Raw genomic sequence first — 24,723 nt, 5'->3', positions numbered from 1 at the left:
GGTGATTGAATACCCCCCATAGAATGTATTTTGTTCAGTGTTTAATTTAAACAGACAATGTGATGTGGTTGTTTTAGAAATGCTAACTTAAAAACAGGTATTGGCAATGAATCCTCATTTTCATTTTGTTTGATGTTTTTCAGAATGTAATTTAATAGAAGGTGAGGATCACGTTGAGGTGAATGGTGAAATTTTCCAAAAACCCTTTGTGGAGAAGCCAGTCAGTGCTGAGGATCATAATGTTTACATTTATTACCCAACATCTGCCGGAGGTGGGAGCCAAAGACTCTTCCGGAAGGTGAGCTCTTTTCTCATTTTTGCTGGACTTCTAGTAACATCTGACCTTGGAGTTTCTGGATCCATTGTTTATACAGATTGTGTACTTTACATGGCCAGGGTAAATACAGTAAGTGCAAGCTGAATATATTGTCCGGTCCGTATTAAAGGGTTTAACGCTCTTGCTGTAAAATCTCTGGTCATGTATTTTAAAGCATATATTTTTAGTTGTGTGACTTGCACTCCTTTTTATTGCTTTCACAATGTGTAAGTTATGTTATGCTATACTTTCGTTTGCAATATGTGTTTTCAGGTCTGTGCTTTGCAGCCTGCCCATCCACTTTTCTCTGTAATAATTGCCGGCTCCCTCCATCCTATGTGAAGCCGACCTATTCCTGCCCCGCCCGGTTTGGTTATTTCTGGCAGCGCCACATTATTCCCTGAGGGAAGCAGAACACTGCTGCTTACTGAGCTCCTTATGCATCAGCCACAGGAGGCCGGTGTTTACACTCTCTCCACAATTGCACCTTACTCTGCTCTGTGAACACTGTATTATTGAGTGACAGACATTTTTACCTTTTGGTTTTCTGCTCTGTCCCTCACATTTTGTTAAATGTTCTTTTATTTAGATTGGCAGTCGTAGCAGTGTGTATTCCCCTGAAAGCAGTGTACGGAAGACTGGTGCATACATTTATGAGGAGTTTATGCCCACTGATGGCACTGATGTCAAGGTATTTTACATTTACAAGCAATTTTTGGGCATTTTTTTTTTTACACACTAATAATTAGCTTATTGACTGTGTGAGTATTATTGGGATGATTTGCTCCTACAAACTGCTTTGTTTCTGGCTAATAAAGGTTTACACTGTGGGTCCAGACTATGCCCATGCTGAAGCTCGGAAGTCTCCTGCACTGGACGGCAAGGTAGAAAGAGACAGCGAAGGGAAAGAAGTTCGGTATCCGGTCATCTTAAACGCCAGAGAGAAATTAATAGCCTGGAAAGTGTGCCTCGCCTTCAAGGTGATTGGATGTACTGCGTAAATGTGGCTGTTTGCGGTGTTCAGTACCTGCTGATCAGTGTATCGTCCGTGTGCTGAGGGCTTGTTAGTGTTGCAAGAAGTTAGAGTTTTATTCACATATCTAAGCAAATAAAATGGTACATATACTGTAAATTATTTATTAACAGTTATTTATATAGTGCACACATATTCCGCTGCACTTTACAGAGAATATTTGAACATTCACATCAGTCCCTGCCCCAGTAGAGCTTACAATCAATATTCCCTACCACAAGTACACGCACACACAAACATCCTAGGGTTAATTTGTTGGGAGCCAATTAACCTACCAGTATATTTTCGGATTGTGGGAGGAAACCGGAGTACCCGGAGGAAAGCCACGCAAGTACGGGGAGAATATACAAACTCCGCACAGTTAGAGCCATGGTGTGAAATGAACCCATGACCTCAGCGCTGTGAGGCAGTAATGCTATAACCATTACACCATCCGTACTGCCCCAAGATGTAGATGTGTCCTTCCTCATCAAGCCTCTGTACTTTGAGTGGCTGTGTACGAGGTATAAGAGCTCCTGTGCTTCCTGGCCTGCCCTATACTGATTATAATATGTTGCATGTGTATATTCTGTGAGCGACTGCGACTATAGCTGCATATGAAATGCTAAATTAGTGGCTTACATTGGTGGTAACAAGAAAATTTTTTATGTGAATCAGACGCATAAAAAAACATCAGCATTAGTAAATGTGCTCGAGACTAGTCATCATGAGAAGGGCTGTTTAATGTGGCTGCAGCCATTTGGTTGACATGGGTCTAGGTCGAAAGGTCATTAGACAGGTTGAAAACTCCACGTCGACCTAGACACTGTCGAACTAATGACCTTTCGACATTTTCCCATGTCGACCATCATGCTGTAGACCAAATGACCACATCCCAGTTGCTATAATAATAATGCTTTACTCAGGAAGACATGGGAATCGCACAGATTCTGGGGTTGATTTGAATCCAGGTAAAATGCAGACTTATTAGTCAGTCACCACAGAATCAGTGTAAATCATGTTTCCCTGATTATAGAGAGTTATCCAAGTTATACATGTTAAGCACATTTTAATTAAATTGGCAACGTATGGTCACAATATACCAAAAATTAGCTTCTATTGTACCACTTCAAAAATACACATGGTGCACTGTTCCAGTAGCCTAGATCAGGCATGGCCAAACTGTGGCCCCCCCAGCTGTTGTGAAACTACACATCCCAGCATGCCTTTCCATAGTTTAGCAATCCCTAATAGCAAAACTGTGGCAAAGCATGATGGGACTTGTAGTTTTACAACAGCTGGAGGGAGGGCCATAGTTTGGACAAGCCTGGCCTAGATGGAACATTGAGTTGTGCCTGTAGCCTCAACAGAGCCGTTACTCTTATAGGCTACCTCTGCATTCTAAGTAAGATAACTTGTGGATTACAATGTTTCTTCTTGACAGCAAACTGTGTGCGGTTTTGATTTGCTACGTGCAAATGGCCAGTCTTATGTCTGTGATGTTAATGGATTCAGCTTTGTGAAGAATTCCATGAAGTATTATGATGATTGTGCAAAGATCCTTGGGTAAGAGGGTGTATTTGTTGCTATAGCTGCCATACTCCACTAGAATGCCATGCTTTTCCGTCCTAGCTCTTGCTCTTTCTCTGGACAGTCTGCAATTCAATATAGTCTTAAATTCCTTCTTTTTAGTATTATACTAAAAAAATATTCGCTTGTGGCGCTGTCTGAACATATTAGTGTTTAAAATGTGTTTACAACATTATGGGCATTTAAAAAAAAAAAAATCTGTACCTTTTTTTTTTTTTTACATTTTTTTTTAATTCTTGAAGGTGTTAGGGGGGCATTTGATACACCTTTGTACTCCCCGCTTGGTGGTACTCTTTCACTCCCAATTTCCTCGATCTGCTGGTAAATTCCTTTACTGAGGTCCTGTTGTTGGAACTTTTCTATAATACCATTATACATTTAGAAGGTGAGCTAACCAACTTCTTTTGTCCTCTCTATGATGATTATACGCAGATTTAACTATCTCCTGACCTTTTCATCTGATCTCCTCGCTCATATTGAGGTCCACTTCAACGTGTGCTCCCGTACACTGTGTGTTTTGGGCTGCAGATGTGATGCGCGCTCCTGCACACATCATATCGTACAGTCCAAAAAGTATGTGCCGCAGGTACTTTTTGAACTAGACTGCTTCGTATCTAGTTCAAAACGCACAGAGCTTTAGCACATCGGATGCGATCTAGTCCAAAACGCACGGTGTGCGCCTCGCACCGCTTATGGGTCGCATAAAATCTGATAATCTTTTCCACCCAACCAAATAACCTCACCAATTGCCATTTCATTTGTTTGTTGACAGCAATGCCATCTCTTCTGGAGTTAAGGCCCCCATACACTAGCCGATTTTGGTCAGATTTCAGCCAGATCAGTCGGATCTGGCCGAAATCGGACCAAAATCGTCTAGTTTTGATGTTCCCTCAGATCCGATGCGCGGTCCCGTGCGCATCGGATCTGCGTCGGGTGGTCGGACCTGCTGCACGTCCGACCACCCGACTTGGGACCAAGTGGGGCGGTGGAGGGAGCAGGGGGGGCTGGGGACGCTGCGGGGGACACGTCTGTGTCCCCCGCTGCTGGGGACAGCGTCTGTGCGGCGAGAAGGTAGAGGGAGCAGGGGGGGCTGGAGACGCTGCGGGGGACACGTCTGTGTCCCCCGCTGCTGGGGACAGCGTCTGTGCGGCGATAAGGTAGAGGGAGCAGGGGGGGCTAGAGACGCTGCGGGGGACAGCGTCTGTGCGGCGATAAGGTAGAGGGAGCAGGGGGGGCTGGAGACGCTGCGGGCGGGGGACACAGGCTGCATAGAGCCGGGCAGGGGGAGCCGGCCGGGAGCTGTCAGTAATGAATAAAAAAAAAGCCCATACAATGAATGGGCGGCCTGTGATTGGCTGAGCGCTCTCTCAGCCAGTCAGCAATTGGCTCCCCCTGCCCGGCTCTATGCAGCCTGTGTCCCCCGCCCGCAGCGTCTCCAGCCCCCCCTGCTCCCTCTACCTTATCGCCGCACAGACGCTGTGTCCCCAGCAGCGGGGGACACAGATGTGTCCCCCGCAGCGTCTCCAGCCCCCCCTGCTCCCTCTACCTTATCGCCGCACAGACGCTGTGTCCCCAGCAGCGGGGGACACAGATGTGTCCCCCGCAGCGTCCCCAGCCCCCCTGCTCCCACCTCTGTAGCCCCCCCCCTGCTCCCCGGGTTTTTTACATGTGATAAATCGAGACGATTTATCACATGTAAAAAATGGCACATCAAGTGCCAATCTAATCAAGCTCCCCCGGGGAGCAGCCGGGGAAGCTCAGGGGGAAGTCGGGGGCGACTTGTCCTAAGGACAAGTCGCCCTAGTGTATGGGGGCCTTTATCCTTGACTTCTCACTCTTTCATTACCTTTCACAGTTCTGCCATTTCGACTTCAGAAATGTCTACACCATCAGACCCTTTCTCATCCTATAAACAATGAAGACTCTCATCCACTCACTTGTCATCTCTAAGACTGGTCTACTGTAACCTCTGTCTGGCCTCCCTGTCCAACTCTTTCCTCTCCAGTCTGTTTTCCACACTACTGTCTGGCTCATCTTCATCTCGGAATGCTAATTCACACACCCCATGTTCCATTAGAAAGCCCAAACACAATCTTTTCCTATTTACGTCTGACCTCATTTCTCTTCGTGCTGCCACCCACCTATTGTACACAAATGAATGCTGCCTCTCCTGCCTGATTACTTTCACCAACTTCTGCTTCCAAGATGTTGACTTGTGCTTTTCCTTGCCACTGGAACTCTCTCACTCTCATTTGACTTTCCACCTCTCTACAAAGCTTCAGACACCCAGTACCCACTATCAAAGCCTTCTAGTTCTCATCCCAACTTGCTGCCCCATGTTCACGGCTCAATCTCTCCACTCTGTATCGCTACGATCTATCTTCCACTTATCTATTGATTGCAAGCTTTGACGAGAAGGGCCCTCTCCCTCCATGTGGTTTCCTTCCTGTACTTCTACCATAATCTACTCTTCTACTGCCTACATGGTACCTACTCCTCGTTTTGCTGCCCTGCTTATTTGGGTCTTATGACAGCTGTTGCTTTGATGATTATAAATCTTGTCCGTGTTCTGTACTGGAAGTCACTTTTTATTGTTTTGTTCATAATGTTTTTATATATACTTCGTGTAGGGCACATTGGTCTCCTTTACTTTAATATTCTCTCCAATGCTTGCTTTAGATTTCCAACACGTGTTTTAGAATGACCATGAGTTTTATCTAGTCTTATCAATGTGAACATATTAGGGAAGTAGAAATGTTAGCCATCATGCTGTTCTTTTGTTTATTTTTAGAAATATCATCATGCGTGAGCTTGCTCCTCAGTTTCACATCCCCTGGTCTATACCGCTGGAAGCAGAAGATATACCTATAGTCCCAACAACATCAGGAACAATGTAAGCAAGTAGTACACATCATACACGTGTCTTCCATCCTTATCTGTGCTATTATACTACTGTTATGTTTTTGTTTTATGTGCAACAATAATACAGCATTTATACCAGCAGGACGGGTCGCACCCAGGATTTTAGACTCTGCTCCAAGCCGGGGTTGTGATACCTTTTAGACCAGTGTACCGACCCAGCATAATGCCGGGTGGGTAACATCACTGGAGGTGGGGGCCTGTGCCGGCGCTGGGCGATGCGAGCGTCTTCGCATCGACCCGGGTTACCAGTTTACACTGCACCGATTGCCGGGTTCAAAGCCCGAGTCTCATGGCCTGGGTCAGACCGTTTACACCGCCTGCAAACCCGGTATTTTGCGCACTCCCTTGCAGAAAACCCGAGTTTGCTGGGCTGGTGTAAAGCAGGTATTAGTAACCTGTTTTTTGTTGATTAAATAATACCCAGTGTAAAGAAGCTTTACCCCCTCAGTACCCATTCCCCTTTTTGTTCTTAGATCACTAACCTGCAGGAGCTCTTACTTGTTGATGGGGAAATTTGCCATGAGTGCCCCAATGCAATGTTTCTTCCTAAAATATTTAATTTCCAATCATCTCCTGATTTATAACCTGCCATCGGCCTTACAACCAAACCGTTCTCCAGTGTATAAACACCATTTATTATGGGCTCTGTAGAGCAACAAAACTTGTACATGCAGATATTGCACTAGCGCTGTCCTAAATCTGTAGCGTAGCATTCACTATATTTTCAAGGCACATAGGGGCAAATGTATTAGTATTGGTTTAATGTTTTAAAAAGAACTCCTTGTTCAGGATAAGCGGGCACCCGTTACCGCCTAATGTATTTGCCAATAAGGAAAACCGTTATGTCCAGCGCCTACAGCTATCCCTATCAGCACCCCTGCAGTGCTGCGCATTGTATGAAAATACCTCCCCCCCCCCCCCCCCCCCCCCCCTCCTTTCCCGCCGGCTCTCTGGCCAAGTGCGAGATCTGTCGCACAGGGCTAGTGTTGTCCCTGCAGCGGGGATAGGACAAAGCTAGCCCTGAGCTGGCAATTAATGCCTTAAAGGCTGTTAATACATTGCCAAGCCGCTAATTGCTGGGGGGTTTACAGGGGACAGCCCCTCGAGCGTTACTCAGCAGGCTGTCCCTAGGGCGCGTCAGGTGCGCTGATAATACATTTCAAAAGACTCAATCCCCCCCCACACACACACACACACACACACACTTAACTAGCATTAAGTGCAGCATATGCGTAAGCTTTTACTACCTCCTAAACTTGTCTTTAAAAGGATGGAGCTTCGATGTGTGATAGCTGTAATAAGACATGGCGACCGGACACCAAAGCAAAAGATGAAAATGGAAGTAAGGCACCAAAGGTAAATGCTCCTGTTACTAGCATGGATGCAAAATCTCCTGTCTAGGTTTATTTGGATATCTGTAAACTGGCAGCAAAGTACTCACGCTTACTTTTGTACTCCCAAGTTCTGCTTTTTGAATGGCAGGGGCTGTGATGGTTAATGCTATTGTGAGCAGTTTATCATAGTGAAAGGGGCGGGGTTAGGATTGCGATTTAACCAGGAAGTGTCGTCAGTCTGAAACTGTAATAAGTCCCACTGCACTTTTAGTGACACTATAAATTACTGAGGTTATTTTGGTCCTTTTAAAAACCTATTCAAAACCCATGACACACTTATGCTGGGTACACACCAGCATGATGCTGCTCATGAGCGGGTTGTCACAGGAACGTACGACCCGCTCGCGAGCTGATGGAGCCACCAACCTGCACAGAAAAGGCACCTGATGTGATCGCGACCCGCACCCACTACAATGGTCGTTTCTCAGATCCTACCTGCTGTAGGTAGGATCTCAGAAAATACCTTACGACCCGCGGGGCCACGCATCGCATCAAAATGGCAGCGACATGTCCCAAAACATGGCCAATTTACATACAATCAGTCGAGATTGCATCTAAATTGGCTCATTTTGAGCCAAATTGTCCTGGTGTGTACATCACATTAAAGAACACACTTTGGTATCGTTGTAATGTGGTGTTATATACATCTCTTCCGGTGCTTGGTAGCTCTATATGTTAATACGGTATGGAAGTGGGACAACAGGTTGACAAGCAAAAAAGACAGAAGCATTAGGTCGACAGTCAAAAGGTCATCATGGGGATTATCACTGTTTTTTTACCCGAATGTCGACATGGACACAGTTTGAAGTGCACCGCATCGCCATGTTTCGGGCACGGCACACTATTTTATTCTCTCACCACGCCCTAGTGCATGAAATGCCGCCTGTCTTCTCAAAAAACAGCGAAAAACCCCATGTCGACCTTTTGACTGTCGACATAGACACTGTCGACCTTTTTGCTTGTCAACCTTTTTTGCTGTAGACACGTCCGGATCCCGTTTATACATTTATTTTTCCCTATTTCAAGGTTCTTTGATCTATTTGAAAAATGCTATGGCTACAAAACGGGCAAATTAAAACTGAAGAAACCAAAGCAGTTACAGGCAAGTGGGGAAGTTGCGTTACATACATTTTTTTTATTTTATTTTTTTGCTTTTATTACAAACTTTTGTGGCCTAGAACATCCAATTGGTCATTTACTCTGCCTATAATGTATTGCTCGTGTTTATTTCTATTACATTGCACAGGAAGTACTGGACATTGCAAGACATCTTCTCCTTGAACTGGGGCAGAACAATGATTCTGAAATCGAAGAAAGCAAAGCAAAACTCGAGCAGCTGAAAACAGTGTTAGAGATGTAAGTACAGATGGTCAAATGTAATTGACGTGAACAAATACTGATCTGGATACAGCCGTGTCATGCTGCGTATACATCAGGTCACGTTGTGATAGCCTGTGTACTCATTGCAACAATATATACCAGAGATTTCACCTAATCTACTGTCCTAATTGCCTAAGCTTTACACTATTTATCAAATGTGTGTACTGTAGGTGTGTAATGCAAATGAATACAGTATATATGCACCCTAGTTGTGGACATGCTGGGCTATAAATACAAAGCCGGTTTGGGGTGGAAATGCAAAGCAGCAGTAAGTCAGTATACAAAGCACTCTAGGATTTACACTTAGGGGGATATTCAATATTGGGTCACGGCTGTGACTCTGTCCCGTTCTCGGTCTACTTGACCGAGAATTTGCAGGTGGGACTCAATGTCCTGCCTGCAGTGGGATGAGAAGGGTGTGTGGCCGCGAGAAGCGACCTGGAATTGGCTAGCTGCGGCCGGGAGCTTGTCCATTCCCGTCTGTTTTCAGCAGAATGAGTCAGATTGCTTGTGAAGTCTGGCTCGTTCTGCCGAGATCTCCTGTTCAATGCTGTCATAGTTACATAGTAGTTAAGGCTGAAAAAAGACTTGCGTCCTTCCAGACAAAAAAAAGAGTTGCACAGGACCTGGCAGCTTACTCGTGTCAGACACCTTGCCCATATGGTGTGCTGATGCTAGATTTCTGAGAACAGCTGCATATACCCCGATCAATGCTGTATTGTGTGTATAATATGGACAAATCTACCTTACACCGCTTCTACGTAATATTTGTCTTCTATATTTATGTAATGATTGTACATATTATAGGTATGGGCACTTCTCTGGAATAAACCGTAAAGTTCAGCTGACCTATCTACCCCATGGATGCCCTAAGACTTCTAGTGAAGAAGAAGGTACTGTAATACATATTAAAGTGAAATAATTTGTCAGTCTTCTAATAGGCTCTTATGCGTACAGTATGGGACTGCAAACTCCCCTAATTTAAAGTAGAAACTAATATAAATTGTTGTCTTAAGTACAATTTATATACTGAACGCTAAGCATAAACCGCTATAGCTGTGTAAAAAAAATATAAAATTCACCACTTGAACCCTTATGAATACAGCTATGTACATAAAACCTGGATAACCAGCTAGAACTTGTGTGAGAGAAGAAAAAGAACTAAAGCCCCCATACACACGAAGCTATATTTGATATTATATCCCTCATTTTGTCCCTTCTGAGCAATATCGTTTTTCATAGTGTCTAGTGTATACACTCGTTGTGTGTTCCCGTGAGTAGTAAACTACGTCCACCATCGTCTGTACACGCAGCTCAATTTGACTAGGGGCCATATTCAATGTGAATACCGGCGACGTGCAGCGAATCCTGTTTAGGATTCGCTGCACATTTGCCATGGGTCGCCGCGTTCCGGAGCCTCGCCGGCTCCGGTATTCAACGAGTCAGGGGCTCGCTGCCCCTGACCGGCGAATATGAGCTCCTGCGGCGAAAGCCGCAGGGAGCCTGAGGACGGTGGCAGGCAGGGAGATGGAAGTCTCCCTGCCTGCCCCACAACGTTTGTGGGGGGGAGGTGGGCTCCCCGGCTGCCAGGCAGCACAGGCTGGCCCCCGGGGGTGCCAGCAGGGGACCGGGCATATTCACTACACCCGATCATGAATATGTAATGATCGGGTGAAGTGAATATATGAATATCTAATGAGCGGCTCGCTCCGGCGCCCCCTGCTGGATGGTCAGTGTAAAAAAAAAAAAAAATGTTTTAAATTAAATATATATTCATGTGCTTTACAGCACATGAATAAAAATAGCATGCCCCTCCTCAGAATAAAATTCCTGATTTTTTGACACCAAATGTAAAAAACAAAACACTTTATTTTAAAAGTTCACATTCCACTTCACCATAAAAAGATAGCGATTGCTACTCGGTGAATCATGGCGAACAAAACCTTCAAATGTATTCGCCATCTGGTCATTGAATAGGGTGATTCACCGTTTTAGTCAAAAATTCGCCAAACAGCACAAATTCGCCATAAAAAAATGGCGAATCAGGCTCATTGAATACCGCCCTATATCGTTAATCACTCGGCCTGGTACACGCAGTGAAGTCACTGAACGAATTTGTTAATGATATTGTTCAGTTTGTATACACAATATCATTCACCCGGGAGTTCAAGGGGAATCCTTGACGTTTTTGCTCATGGAGTGAATAGTCTAGTGTGTATCCGGCTTTACAGATAAGATCAGAGTATGTAGCTGTAAGATATTGCACTGATGCATGGAAACAATAGTTACAGAGGTGTGTGATATAAGGGGATGCAGTTAATTTGCCGGCGGTCGGGATCCCGGCGGTCGGAATCCCGACCGCCGAAATCCCGAAACTTTCTCCCTCTGTGGGTGTCCACGACACCCATAGAGGGAGAATAAAATAGCGTGCCGAGCGTAGCGAGGCACCGGGCCCGCTGCGTGGCGAGCGCAGCGAGCCCGCAAGGGGGGGCGATCCATGTCCCCCCCTTGTCGGGATTTCGGCGGTCGGGATTCCAGTGTCGGGATTCCGACCGCCGGGATCCCGACCGCCGGCAAATCGTATCGGATCCGATATAAGTCACATTATACATAACACATGAGCTCCGTGTGACTCTGTAGTACCTAGTATCTATTTGGTGACTTGTTTCACTTAATAGCATTTTGATTGCAAAATGGAGCCAACAGGACACACCAGCAGCTTCTGCTGATTAAAATGGTTTTCAGTATGTCGATATTCAGTGTGTTAGTGTTTTCCTGGAAAAGCGTGTAACATACAGTAGCATTTTGTATGCACATAGTGGCAGTCACACACTCAATAAAGACATGCTGTAATAAAAACACACACTGAGGAAGCAACCCCAGCAGCACTTGAATGAATATTTGGCAGCCAAAAAGGCATGTACAATTGTGGCTATATCCTTGGGCATAGCTTTTACCCTGCACCGGTTCATATTATTACATGGGCTCAGGGACAGCAGATACCCTGGATACACTACCCCAGTACAGTTGACACATAGGGACTCGCTCACTTGTACTGAGCACATGTTGCAATGGACTATGGATTGCATGTTTCCAGAGGCTACAATTCTGGTTAACAACAAAACATTGCAACTGTAATGTTCAAGGAACAATAAGCTGCAGTCAAATGGTCACATACAGCAGGGGTTTTCACTACCTAATATCTGCTGTCCTCCCCTTTCCAAATCAAACAAAGCTAATACAGAGAGTGAACCATTTTATATCATATACACTTGGGAATATACCTAATTCTGCGACATGATCCATATAAAACGCTGTTTTAAATATTAATAATAGTGCCCCCCCCCCCCCAATTACGAGAATACTTTTTCTCTTCTTTGTACCTGCACACGAGAGACTTTGCAACAATTCATATATTTCTCATATTGTGGATCTAGCACATACAGTGTAACTATAGTATAAAATACAATGGGTATTGAGCTTGTGCACAGGTACTCCCCTTTTTCCTGCCCCCCTAATACAATAATGGAGGTAGCATCACCTGAAGGAGTTACACAATCATATCTTAAGAAGTAGCTAGATACAGATGGAGCCGCTCTCCTCTAGTGTGGATCTATCGCAAATGGGCCCTCTTGGCAGGAAATAGGTGATCCAGCGCCTAGCCCCGCCCAGCCCATTTTTTGAGAATGGGGCTCATGCACGTCTCACACACAGCAATAGACGGGCGCGCCGTGGCGCAGATGGAGCATCAGTCAGCAAGGCCTCTACTACTTGCAAGATGACTGTTTGAGGTACTGATTGTCTGGTGTCAGCACATAAATAAGCAATGAAGCAGTTGAAGTAAGAAAACCGAAAGCTGAAGCAAATATGTAGGCCACAAACTTACTGTACATATTGGAGATTTCAGATAATTTTGGTCCATTCTGAAATATTGTTTATACATTATGGGGTCGATCCTATTAACCCCGAACAGTGCGGATGTTTCGCGAGTTGCGAATCATCGCAACACCTGGTGCACTTTTTCACTGAAAAGTGCTCGCATCTCTATAGCGGTGCGAGCAATTTTAAGCAAGTTCGACCCTACGAATGGTGCGAGTTAGGGTTAATTCGGGTGCCGTTTTCGGTGTTAAAACGGCACCCGAATGGCAACTCCCTAATAGGACTGACCCCTATGTATTAATACTACCCGGCATTAGGGATAGCTGTATAAATATCCTACACAGCTATACGGCTATAGTCTATATCTAGAGGGCTAGTTGAAGTATTTGATTCAGCTCTAGTTGAGAACCTATGAGTCATATAATATATAATAACAACACAAAAAACTACTAAAGAATGTCGGTTCCGAGTACTCAAGAATTGTAAACGTTGCCTAGTTGAGGGGGTCACTTGTTTAAAAAAGTATTCAGTGGGTTTTCCCAGGTACATCAAAGTTTCAACTTGATGCATGAAAAATCCCTTATTGCTTTATTTTTTAGACTGTCGGAGAGAGGAGCCATCATTGCTCTTAGTTCTGAAGTGGGGAGGGGAACTAACCCCTGCAGGTCGGATTCAAGCAGAAGAGCTGGGAAGGGCATTCCGATGCATGTATCCAGGAGGGCAAGGTAATATGAACAACTTTTATTTAAAGCTTTAATATTTTGTCAAAATATAAACCAATATCTCATTATTTCAATATACTACATACAGATATGTCCTCCTACATCCAGCTTTAACCCCTTGAGCGGCGGATTTTGCTGGGGCAGGACAAACCTGGTTTGTCCTGCCCCAGAAAAACCCACCACAGATCACAGGAGCGCCTCCCACCCCCCTCACCTCTGCGTTAGTATGCCGGAGCTTCCCTGTCAGTGAACACTGACCACACAGGCGGGATGTTTTGCGGTGTCTCGGGAGGACTCTGCGATTGAACTCTCTTAAGTCCCCCCGAGCATCCATGAGCCTGCCGCCTATGTCACTGCAGGAAACTGCATGGCGGCTGGGGAAGAGGGGGTCTGGGGAGCTCCGGCCTACGATCACCGGAGCAAAGGTCATGGGGGGGGGGGGGGGGCTCTAGAGGTGGTGCACACCTGGACACCACTGGCGCGCCAGGCATATACCACCCAAGCGGTTAATGCAGCATGAAGTGCAACTCTGCTAATACCAAGCGTTTTTCTGGAGAGGGTTTTTTTGCCAAAAATGGGTCTTAGTCACGACGCAGTATAACACAATGCATGAGGAGACTACGCTGATTTAATTTAATAAAAAAGTCTAAGTTATACAATATGATGCATATGTATGTTTATGTATTTCTAGGAGACTATGCTGGATTTCCAGGGTGTGGCCTGCTTAGATTACATAGTACTTATCGACATGACCTTAAAATCTATGCATCGGATGAAGGGAGAGTCCAGATGACAGCTGCAGCTTTTGCTAAAGTAATGTTTATTTTTCACTATCCCTCCCTTATTTATTTTTTGTCAGATTTGCATTTTTTTTACTTTGGTTTAAAAGAATTGTTCATAGAAGATTTTCTATTTTTGCAATGTAAGCAGTTTGGATGTAATTAGAATTACGGTTTCTGAGGCTGATATGAATATATTAGAGTTCCTCAAAACAGATGTTTCCGCTGCTGTCTGTAACGCTTAGATTCTCGTTTTCAGGGCTTGTTGGCACTTGAAGGGGAGCTGACTCCTATCCTTGTTCAGATGGTGAAGAGTGCCAATATGAATGGCCTGCTGGACAATGACAGTGACTCGTTTAGTAGCTGTCAGCACAGAGTTAAGGCCAGGCTCCATGAGATACTTCAGAGGGACCGTGATTTTAGTGCGGACGATTTTGAGAAGGTAAGGTTTTTATTTCCCTGACTAGAGGCTACTATATTTATTTATTTATTTATTTATTTACAGTTTCCTATATAGCGCAGCAGATTCCGTTGCGCTTTACAATAGTAGACAGTGATAAAACAAACTGGGTAACAACAGACAGACTTGGAGGTAGGAGGGCCCTGCAGCAACTATAAAACACTGGTCCCACTCTGGGGACGCAGACTTTATAAATTACTGTAGTCAAACTGCTATGGGGCAGATTCAATTGCATACGGTAAATACTGTAATAAAAAAAACTTTGCATGGTCTTGATGATCAGTTCATTGACAGATATCAAAGTCACTGCATCTTCTTTCTTTTTTTTTTTTTTTTACTAAAAACTATAATTTTAGGAAATATCTCCATGACTGATTTAAGCAATGGGAAGTTTCCAGTTAGCCTAATTAGTCAGTAATTACCATTTGAAGGGGTGGCTACTGCATTCAGCCCTTAGGAGTCAGTCCTCTGCAGAATGTTGAGTGTGAGAGATATCTAAGTGTGTGTGTGTGTGTGTGTGTGTGTGTCAGCCCTTCCTGGAGTTGGCAGCTAGAATTACCATCTCCCAGCAATCCCCCTCCACATTGTAAAGATGGTGGGGAGACCACGCGAGATGAATATAAATATATATACTTCCAGTTTGGCACATACTATTCCAATTAATTCAATTTGCCTGGGGTGCAAACCCAATGCTGTATGTTCGTAGAAAGGTGCACTCACCAGGGCTTTTTAATGTAAGAAATCCGTTTTTAATGTATCATCACTTCAAGACCGGCAACTCTCAGTGGTCAGGTCCAGAAGAAACATAGACTGTCTTGAAGTGATGATACATTAAAAAGCACCTGGTAATTGCACTTTTCTTCGAACTACCGATCTCTTTTTTTCCTGTGGATATCGCAGGTATCAGGAGTATGCAAAATCCAAAATTGAGTTGAGATATGCAAGGTTTTAACCTTTCTAAAGCTCGTTCCAAATTCAATTCCCTTGTGTATAGAGTTTGGACTGATCAGAAACTTTGCTGTTTCCTGCCTGACATTGTTAGTAAATCAGGGTGCAGGAAACCACAAACTAGATGATTTATGGACTGCTCCAGGCAGCTTTCCCCTACAAATAATGAGGGGAAAGTGGCAGGTGCATAAAGGGCAATTTACTTACATGAAAGATAGTGGTCATACCCATTAAATGCTCTCATTAAATTATCTTATTTGTGATCTACCAATCTCCTCTTACCGCCCATACATGCATATACCCTCTTGATTCTGCCATTGTCACCCCCAAACTCCTGTGCTTTCATGTGTGATTGCACAACAGCTAATGTTTTTAAAGAACATCTGTGCTGCATTTTTGCGCTGTTGTCTGTTGTATTGACTTAGGGGTCTATTTACTAAGCTGTGGAGAGAGATAATGTACCGACCAATCGGCTCCTTACTGCCATGTTACATACTGTTTGAAAAATGACAGGAGCTGATTGGTACTTTATCTTTCTCCACTTCATCTCTCTCCAACAATAGACCCCTTATTGTTTGATGTGCATTTAAAGTGCTACTGTATAAATATGTATTCTATGATGATGAACTTGGGCTGTGACATTACACAAACACTGAATTACAGAGTCTGTAAAATGGATGTTTGGTTGTGCTTTCATTAAAATCCTGTTGTCATTCTATCATCCATAGCTCACCCCCACGGGAAGCATTTCCCAGATTAAATCCATGCAGATCATAAAGAATCCAGTTAAGACTTGTGACAGAGTTTACGCCCTCATTCAAAGCCTGACATCCCAAATCCGACAGAGAATGGAGGACCCGAAATGTGCAGGTAATGCTGTCTATAGTAATTGGCACTGGATATAGGCCCTTATTCTTTTTCACTCGCAAAGGCAATTTGCTTCTCAGATGGACAAAACCATGTGCACCGCAGGGGGTGCAGATGTGACATGTACAGTGAGATTTAGATTTGGGTGAGTTATTTTGTTTCTGTGATGGGTAAATACTGACTGATTTATTTGTACACTGCAATATAGATCTTGCTTTAAAGTAAAACCCCACCCAAATCTAATTCTCTCTGCACATGTTACATCTGCCCCCCTGCAGTGCACATGGTTTTGTCCATTTCAGAAGGAATTTGCCTTTGTGATTGAACCAGAATAAGGGCCATTATGCATTTGTCTGTTTAGTATGCAGTTAATGGGGTATCGTTATCATTGGAGGCCGTTAGACCCTGATAAGTATCATTCCTTGTCCTCACACTCAAATATCTGCTGGGATAACGTATTGCTCTGGAGCAAACTCATAGTTGTCACTCCTTGTTTTACTGCAATTGGAAACTGTGTGATGTCCCCACATAAACACATTGTGATTGCAGACAGGGAAAAGCACAAGAAAGCTTCTAGGGAAGGATCAAAAGATCCATCTCCAGCAATGCTTTTCCTCCAAGGGCATAGAAGTGAACATCATCTGATGATGGAATTATCCTAAATTTAGCTAGATCACCGTTTAATAATGAGAATTGTGATATATACATTATTAGCCTAGCTCAGCAGATTTCTACTGTATTCGGCCTTTGTAATTGTACAGGGGTGCCTCAGCTATGAAGTTTCTTTTTGCCGTATAACTGGATTATATGCATCAGTCATACTGTAATAATGGTCTAGCAAACGTTTCTTAGTTTGTGCCTGTAGCAAGCACTTACATTTAAATCCAATGACTTCTATATATATGTTGCATGTTTCCCCTGTGCAGATATTCATCTTTACCACAGTGAGACCTTGGAGCTCATGCTACGTCGGTGGTCCAAACTGGAAAAAGATTTTAAAACAAAGAATGGAAGATATGACATCAGCAAAATCCCTGATATTTACGACTGCATTAAGTATGATGTCCAACATAATTACTTCCTGAAACTGGAGAGCACAATGGAACTGTACAGGATTTCCAAGGCACTTGCTGACATTGTTATTCCTCAGGTAATGTTGTTCATCTACATCATCGGGTCTTAAGGTCTGTTCTCAAACCCAAGGGTTTTCGTTGGCATAATTCAATGGTGCAGCAATATATACTGCTTGAAATTTGGTGTGAATTGTTTAGCGATGTACAGACTAGATAGTGAAGGTGTGTGGTATGACCTCCCGATAGCTGGTATTCCAATGGCCATTAGACAGACACTGGCATCTTGACTGCCGGGACTCTGCCAGTGCGAGGGGGGGGAGTTTTCATATCTATTTATAGTCAAAGCCCTGGAGTATAACACTAGTGGTTCTGCTTCATGTGACCATTTGTCACTGGTTTGAGTATTAAACTATTTTGTAGGAATGTAACTATGTCCTACAGCATGGGTCTTCAACCTGTGGCCCTCCAGATGTTGTAAAACTATATGTTCCAACATGCATTGCCACATTCTTTCCTATAAGAGCATGCCAAAACTGTCAGTGCATGCTGGGACATGTAGTTCCACAACATCTGGAGGGCCACAGGTTGAAGACCTGTGTCCAACAGTTTCTTCCTTCCTTTGTCTTGTCTCATGGGCACTTGCACTGCGCTGAAAGCATATGGCGAGCCGCAGTGGCCCACCTTGTAAATGGCATTTGACCTGTGAAAAAGAGATCAACAGAAATGATACAGATTATTTGTACTGAAAGGCAGCTATAGAGCCGATGAGACTGCTTTCATCCACTGGACTTTTGTAAATGGTCTTGGAAAATTTTATTGTAAACCCCATTCAGTAGTTATGTACTGGTTTTTGTTATTATTGTTTATTTTATTTATATTTTATTAATAGCGGTTATTCAATGTTTTAGGAATATGGAATATCCAAAGCTGAAAAACTAGAGATTGCCAAAGGGTACTGCACTCCTCTTGTTCGAAAGATTCGCTCTGATCTACAGAGAACTCAAGATGACGACACTGTAAATAAACTGCACCCGCTGTAAGAAGTTTTAATAATTTTTTTGGTACTTGTTTCCTAGCACGGCCACAATCGCGGGCATCGTGTGCCTTAACTTTAAGGCACACGATGCCCGCGATTTCCTTTGAAAAAAGCACAACTCTGGTACATCGCGTCGGTCGTGGGCCTTAAGAAGGCACACGACGCGACCGACGCAATGCCCACAATTTCCCCATAGGCTTCAATGTTAAAATATTTTAACATTTAAGCCTATGCGCGCCCGACGCGATGCCCCCGATTTCTCCATAGGCTTCAATGTTAAAATATTTAACATTGAAGCCTATGCGATGGACCCGATTTGTCCATAGGCTTCAATGTTAAAATATTTTAACATTGAAACTGAGTCCATTTAACATAGCAAAAAATGGGAAAAGGCCCAATATGGGCCATTCTCATTGGGTATGGCCCCGTCATGTGTGTAAAAAATAATGGCCCCCCCATTGTGGCCGCCACCCCCACGATTGACGCGAACCCGAAGCGTGGCGAGCGCAGCGAGCCCGCGAGGGGCGGCGGTGCGCGTCCTCCGACCTTTTCATTCCCCTACTATCCACGTCGGCGTGGAGTTGAGAATAGATTAGTGTGGCGAGCGGACGCGGATACCTTCACAGGTATCCGCGTCCCCTCGCGGGCTTCACAGCTGTCCGCTGCGCTCGCCACACTAATCTATTCTCAACTCCACGCCGACGTGGATAGTAGGGGAATGAAAAGGTCGGAGGACGCGCACCGCCGCCCCTCGCGGGCTCGCTGCGCTCGCCACGCTTCGGGTTCGCGTCAATCGTGGGGGTGGCGGCCCCAATGGGGGGCCATTATTTTTTACACACTTGACGGGGCCATACCCAATGAGAAATGGCCCATATTGGCCCTTTACCCATTTTTTACTATGTTAAATGGACTCAGTTTCAATGTTAAATTATTTTAACATTGAAGCCTATGGAGAAATTGGGTACATCGCGTCGTGTGCGTTTTGGTATGCACCCGACACGATTTTTTCCGACCCGACCACCACGATAGAAATCGTTGTGGCCGTGCTAGGAAACAAGTACCATTTTTTTTTTTGTGTGTGTGTGTTTATCTGTGGAGCCTGAAATTGATGTTGTGTCTGAGCCATTGGTGTCGGGGTCAGCCTTTCAAAATATTCCCAGTGATTTGACACCTTGCACAGAAGATGTTGTGAGTATTAGAACCTGTGAGACATGATACCGATATTGCCAGAGGTGTAATCCTGAGCTCAATCTCTACATTTCAGAATTCCAATGTTCTGGTTATACAGCTCATATACAGAATCTCTCACATTGCATGACATTACAGACCTTTTCTGCTGTGTGTACCAGCTAACATGATATACGTGTGTAAAAATGTACTTTTTCCAATGTTACAGGTATTCCCGGGGAGTGATGTCTCCAGAACGTCATGTGCGCACACGTCTATACTTTACCAGTGAGAGTCATGTACACTCGCTGCTCTCCATCCTTCGGTTTGGGGCACTGTGTGATGTAAGCAGGAACAGTCTCTACACAATGTCTGTATGCATTCGGTTTGATTTTTGGAATGTTAAATCTCACAGCTCATTAGGAATAGTCTGTGAGGACCTGTCATTTTAAAGCAGAAATAATGGCAAGAAGATTTTTTTCCCTTTTAAACCCATGATGGATGCTGGGACCATAGGTATGAAGGGGTCTGGAGCAATGTTCCCTCTAATTTTACGAAGGCTGTGTGCGGCAAAAGATATTGGCTGTGCAACTTTGAAAGGAAATTTAAATTTTTGTGCGTCACATAACGTATAAAGGCCTAGGTTTCAAGTTCTGTTGAGTTAATAAAGCAATTTGAATGTTTACAGACTTCACACACCACACATAGCAGTGCTTTTCAACTTTATTAAACTCATGGCACACTAAACAAGATTTTAACCTTTGTGCGCTCAGTTGTAATGTCTGTGCGCGGGCTTGGCGAGTTGTGTGCGCGCGCACAGCTTAGAGGGAACACTGGTCTGGAGGACTCCGGGCACCAAGGAGTTAACGTCTAAAGATTTGGCGCCCGGGTGTTTCCCTCCCTCGTACCCCACCTGTCCTCAAGAACCAATTTTTTTTCTTGGTGCCTGTTGTCAGGTTTTCACTTTAACCAGGATATTGTTATGCCCGCTTTCGCTCCAGAACCATCTCCAGATTCCTTTAGAAACGTTTGACCTTGTCAGGGTGCTGTGTAAATGAACTACCCCTTTTCATAACAGAGTACTTATTTGTCCTCTATGATGCCCACAAGAGAGACTGGTCAGCCTCCAAACAAACCTTGGCTGTTGTCCACTATACCCCGCTACCAGCCACGGCCAGCCAGTTTAGTTAGCCAGCCCATGGCATGGAGTAGAGAAGACTAGCATACACTCAGAAACACACATAAGGAAAAGGTGTGCAGAGAATCTCCACCACAGGAAGCCTTTCAAGCCAGGTGGGAGAATGCCCCTATGGAGTTACAGAAGGATTTAACAATGTAAGAACATAGATTTCCTTTTATTCATTCTCTACTAGGAAGCACAGGAAAATTATTGGGTTTCCCAAAGCAGCCCCCTATTGGAGGGGACACTTCTGAGCTGCACTGAGAATGGTCTGCTCTGAAGATCTCAAATAAAGATGCACACGTGTCAAATGCATACAAAGGGAAAGTGTGGGCAGAGGGACAGGCGGCAGAAGCATCATGTTGAGCTACCCGGGATGCACCCACAGACCTGGTGGAATAGGAGTCACAAAAGACAGAGGCAGGAAGATCCACTGCAGAATAGGCGTGGCGTATGGTCAATCGGAGCCACTTGGCCAGTGTCTGTTTAAAAGCTGGACCAGTCCTGCTTGTGAAAATTGTACAAGACAAATAGAGAATCTGACCCGCGAATATCTCTGGTTCTGTCCACATAAATCCGGGTAGCCTGCAGTACATCCAGAGAGTCTTCCTCTGGGGAAGAGCTCAGAACATGAAAAGCTTGGTACCACAAGCTTGTTATTCATGTGGAACCGAGACACGACCTTGGGTGGGTAATCTAATCACGTCCACAGAATGGCCTGATCAGGGGGCGGGAGAGACCAGAAAAGTGCTGAGCTGACATAATGGGGGTGATTCAAGTTGGCCCTCTAAAAGACGAATTTGTTCCGGGGACTGACGTTGCGGGTCTGTGTATGGGTGAAAATAAGCATGTGCAGACACCAAGTGCGAATGCCTTACACTCGCTGGGCGTTAGCAGGGGAGGAAGGGGGGTGGAGAGAAGGCAGGTTAATGCCCAGTGTTTTTATAGGCATCCTTACGAAAACTCAGTACATTCCCCTGGAAACCCAGGAGGGCCAATGCCTGCTCGGGGTGGGTGGCTGACGTCACAGGACGTTAGTGTTTGCCCACTTTTCAGCCATCTCCGGCCCAGATAAAAGTCAGTTCAGATTGACTTTATCTACGAGCGGGCAAAAAAATAATTTGATGGTCTACGACCGCTGAATGACTTTTTGCTCGTGCAGCCACATGCGAGGGAAGGCAAGCACCCATATCCTCTCACATGCAAATGCACGGACTCCCGCGTGGGGGGCCGGATGTTTGGATGGTGGGCGACATTTACAGGCACACTATATACACTGCTTAGCAAGCCAACCTAAATGAGGCCCAATGGCAAATAAGAAGACCACATAAGACAGCGAACATCCAGATTAATTTGAGGAGGAAGCAATGCAGTTTTCACAGACACTGACTTGTTATTTTACACTGTAGATGCTGACACATTTATTTTATTTATTTATATTGACCACATATTTTATTTTGTCTTTGCCAATCACAGTCAAGCATCTGTCTGCCTGTCTTTCTCTTATACACACTATATATTATTGTTAATCCGCGTCACATTTGAAGGTGGAATAAATCTTTTCCATCTGTTCATGGTCATGTGGGCCAGGCTCCTCTTCTGTCTCCTTACGTGCCTGTTTGTTCATATTTTTAGAATCTTCCTGGCCTGCATACTTTTTCAACCATTCTCTTTTTATGACTTTTTTTGGTACTTATTTAATATCTGGGCGCCCGATTTTTTTTCATCGCATCGCATACAATATAGTGGCATACAATTCATGCGATGCGATTTTTCATTGTAAAGACCCGATTTTTAATTGTATAGTCACCCATGGGTGATGTCATACCCCCACTATCCAACTACGCATGGAGTTGATTTTATATAGTGTGGCGAGCGGACGCAGAATACATGTAAAGTAATCCGCGTGCGCTCGCCACGCTTCGGGCTCGGTGGCTCGCCACACTATATAAAATCAACTCAATGCGTAGTTGGATAGTGGGTGTATGAAATCACCCATGGTTGACTATACAATTAAAAATCGGGTCTTTACAATGAAAACTCGCATGCCTTAAGTAGTGGCATGCAATGAAAAAATCGGGCGCCCAGATAATACATAAGTACCCTTTTTTTTTATTGCCATTAAAACCAGATCTATCCTTTTATTTTAAAATATGTTTTTTTATTTATTTCAAGTTCCTTTTTTTGTTACGGTCAGGTATCCTTTGCTGCTGCCCATATTGAAATGGCGACAGACCCTACATGATCGAATGTTAACTCTCATTTCAGATCATCGTTTGTTACATTTTTTTTATAAAGATAGTGTATTGACATAGTCACAACACCAGGAGGCAATAATATACATAGATACATAGATTCATTATAGAGCATCAAATATCAATATAATCTAAAACTCATGCCTATTAGAATATGGTGCCTTTTTTTTTTATGTAAAAGGGAAAAGAGATTAAGAGAAGAAATACTGTATGACGATGTGGCAGATGAAGTGGCAGCAAGTTTAAGAAAGAGAAAAAAAAATTGTTCCATTTTCAGATCATCCCTTTTTTTTTTGTCTACAAATCAGTAAAGAAAAATCTTTCTGCACTTATGGAAGCTTTGAGTTTGTTAGAACATAAAGAAATCCCTGAAATGCATTATTAAAGAATTTTATAAACTGTGCATTTATAAACTGTGCAACAATCCGTATGTTTTTGCAATCTTTCACCGGCTTGCTTTCTTTAATTGATGAATGTCGTTTTATTTCCAACTCGGGGATTCTGTATGAAATCCCGGCGGTCGGGATCCCGGTGTTCAAAATCCCGACGCCGAAATCCGACAAGGGGGGGACGTGGATCACCCCCCCTTGCGGGTGGGTGCTTGTGAAAACATACATTTGCAATTAAGAGGACCATGCAAGCTTTCATACAAACAAGAATGCCACTCTGTAGAACTTCTGTAGGTTTATCAACCTTTTATTTGGCCAATTTAAAACCATAAGCATTTTTTATATGCATCAATAAGAGATCTAGTTAAATGTTTGCTTTTGTATTTCTAAAGACTTCCCCTTTTACTTATTTTCTAGGAAACCAAGGATGAGCAGTGGAAGAGAGCAATGGACTACTTAAACTTCGTAAATGAACTGAATTATATGACTCAGATTGTGATTATGCTCTATGAGGACCCAAACAAGGTGATACGCCATTGAATGGTTATTCGGTTTGTTTATATATTTATATATATTTTTTAAGTATGTGTTAAATAGACTCAAATTGGTATCACATGGAAACCAAGAACATATCTTAGCTTTAACCATTTGCTACATATATTCTGGATATTATTCATGTACTGCTACAGCTTCTGCCGCAATCAGTAGGCTGAGCGCATGCAGTCCTATGTCTACATATTCCCCAGACCAGATGCCTGATTCAGCATGAGAGGTACGGATTCACAAACTACTACTCTTCCAGGCGGCACCCCGCAGTACAGCCACCCTGCTCACTGCGTCCCACCCCACCCCATCTTACCAATGTATCGCTATTGCTCCACAGAGAATGGCATTTAGGGCATAGGCATCTATGGTGTTACAGCGGCTGCCTATGACATCCCGCAGCCGCCACACGCCCCCCTTGCCTCTCCCAAACGGTCCATGCTGAATTAGCCCCCAAGAATGTAGTCCTCACTGAACTTAATGAGTCCTAGACGAGTTTTGCTAACACGAGCAGTTGAAGCTGGGAGTAGAGGTAAATCTACTAGTGTTAATGGTTCCAGAAAAATCAAGGGTTATATGTACGAAATAAACACTACTGTGCAGATATTCCCCCAGCGGGAAAAAAACATTAGCCTTACAAACCTTGTTATTGCATTTAAACCTACAGGATCTGTCATCAGAGGAACGGTTCCATGTTGAGCTACATTTCAGCCCAGGTGCTAAAGGTTGTGAAGAGGATAAAAATTTGCCTTCAGGATTTGGGTACAGGCCAGCATCACGGGAGGTTTGTTTCCTTTTATTGCAGTGTCTC

The 24,723-nt window shown here is 44.0% G+C and overlaps 1 protein-coding gene across 12 annotated transcripts in view; it reads left to right on the top strand.

Annotated features, from left to right (window-relative positions):
* The window catches only part of PPIP5K2 (diphosphoinositol pentakisphosphate kinase 2), a 70,577-nt gene that overhangs the window by 22,071 nt on the left and 23,783 nt on the right, over positions 1 to 24,723 (top strand). For all 12 annotated transcript variants that reach the window (XM_083151714.1, XM_083151713.1, XM_083151711.1 and 9 more), the window contains exons 5-22: positions 144 to 298; positions 906 to 1,007; positions 1,135 to 1,296; positions 2,773 to 2,894; positions 5,710 to 5,811; positions 7,110 to 7,196; positions 8,261 to 8,336; positions 8,481 to 8,590; positions 9,422 to 9,507; positions 13,093 to 13,218; positions 13,907 to 14,028; positions 14,254 to 14,436; positions 16,131 to 16,272; positions 17,196 to 17,419; positions 18,251 to 18,378; positions 19,775 to 19,889; positions 23,787 to 23,894; positions 24,580 to 24,696. In XM_083151714.1, the coding sequence (XP_083007840.1) occupies positions 144 to 298; positions 906 to 1,007; positions 1,135 to 1,296; positions 2,773 to 2,894; positions 5,710 to 5,811; positions 7,110 to 7,196; positions 8,261 to 8,336; positions 8,481 to 8,590; positions 9,422 to 9,507; positions 13,093 to 13,218; positions 13,907 to 14,028; positions 14,254 to 14,436; positions 16,131 to 16,272; positions 17,196 to 17,419; positions 18,251 to 18,378; positions 19,775 to 19,889; positions 23,787 to 23,894; positions 24,580 to 24,696 (2,267 nt within the window). The remainder of the gene's footprint in view (positions 1 to 143; positions 299 to 905; positions 1,008 to 1,134; positions 1,297 to 2,772; positions 2,895 to 5,709; positions 5,812 to 7,109; positions 7,197 to 8,260; positions 8,337 to 8,480; positions 8,591 to 9,421; positions 9,508 to 13,092; positions 13,219 to 13,906; positions 14,029 to 14,253; positions 14,437 to 16,130; positions 16,273 to 17,195; positions 17,420 to 18,250; positions 18,379 to 19,774; positions 19,890 to 23,786; positions 23,895 to 24,579; positions 24,697 to 24,723) is intronic.

Source organism: Crinia signifera, chromosome 1, assembly GCF_055691185.1.
Source record: "Crinia signifera chromosome 1, ASM5569118v1, whole genome shotgun sequence".
Classification (NCBI taxonomy): domain Eukaryota; kingdom Metazoa; phylum Chordata; class Amphibia; order Anura; family Myobatrachidae; genus Crinia; species Crinia signifera.
The sequence above is the reverse complement of the archived record's forward strand: the minus strand, read 5'-3'. Positions and strand labels throughout refer to the sequence as shown.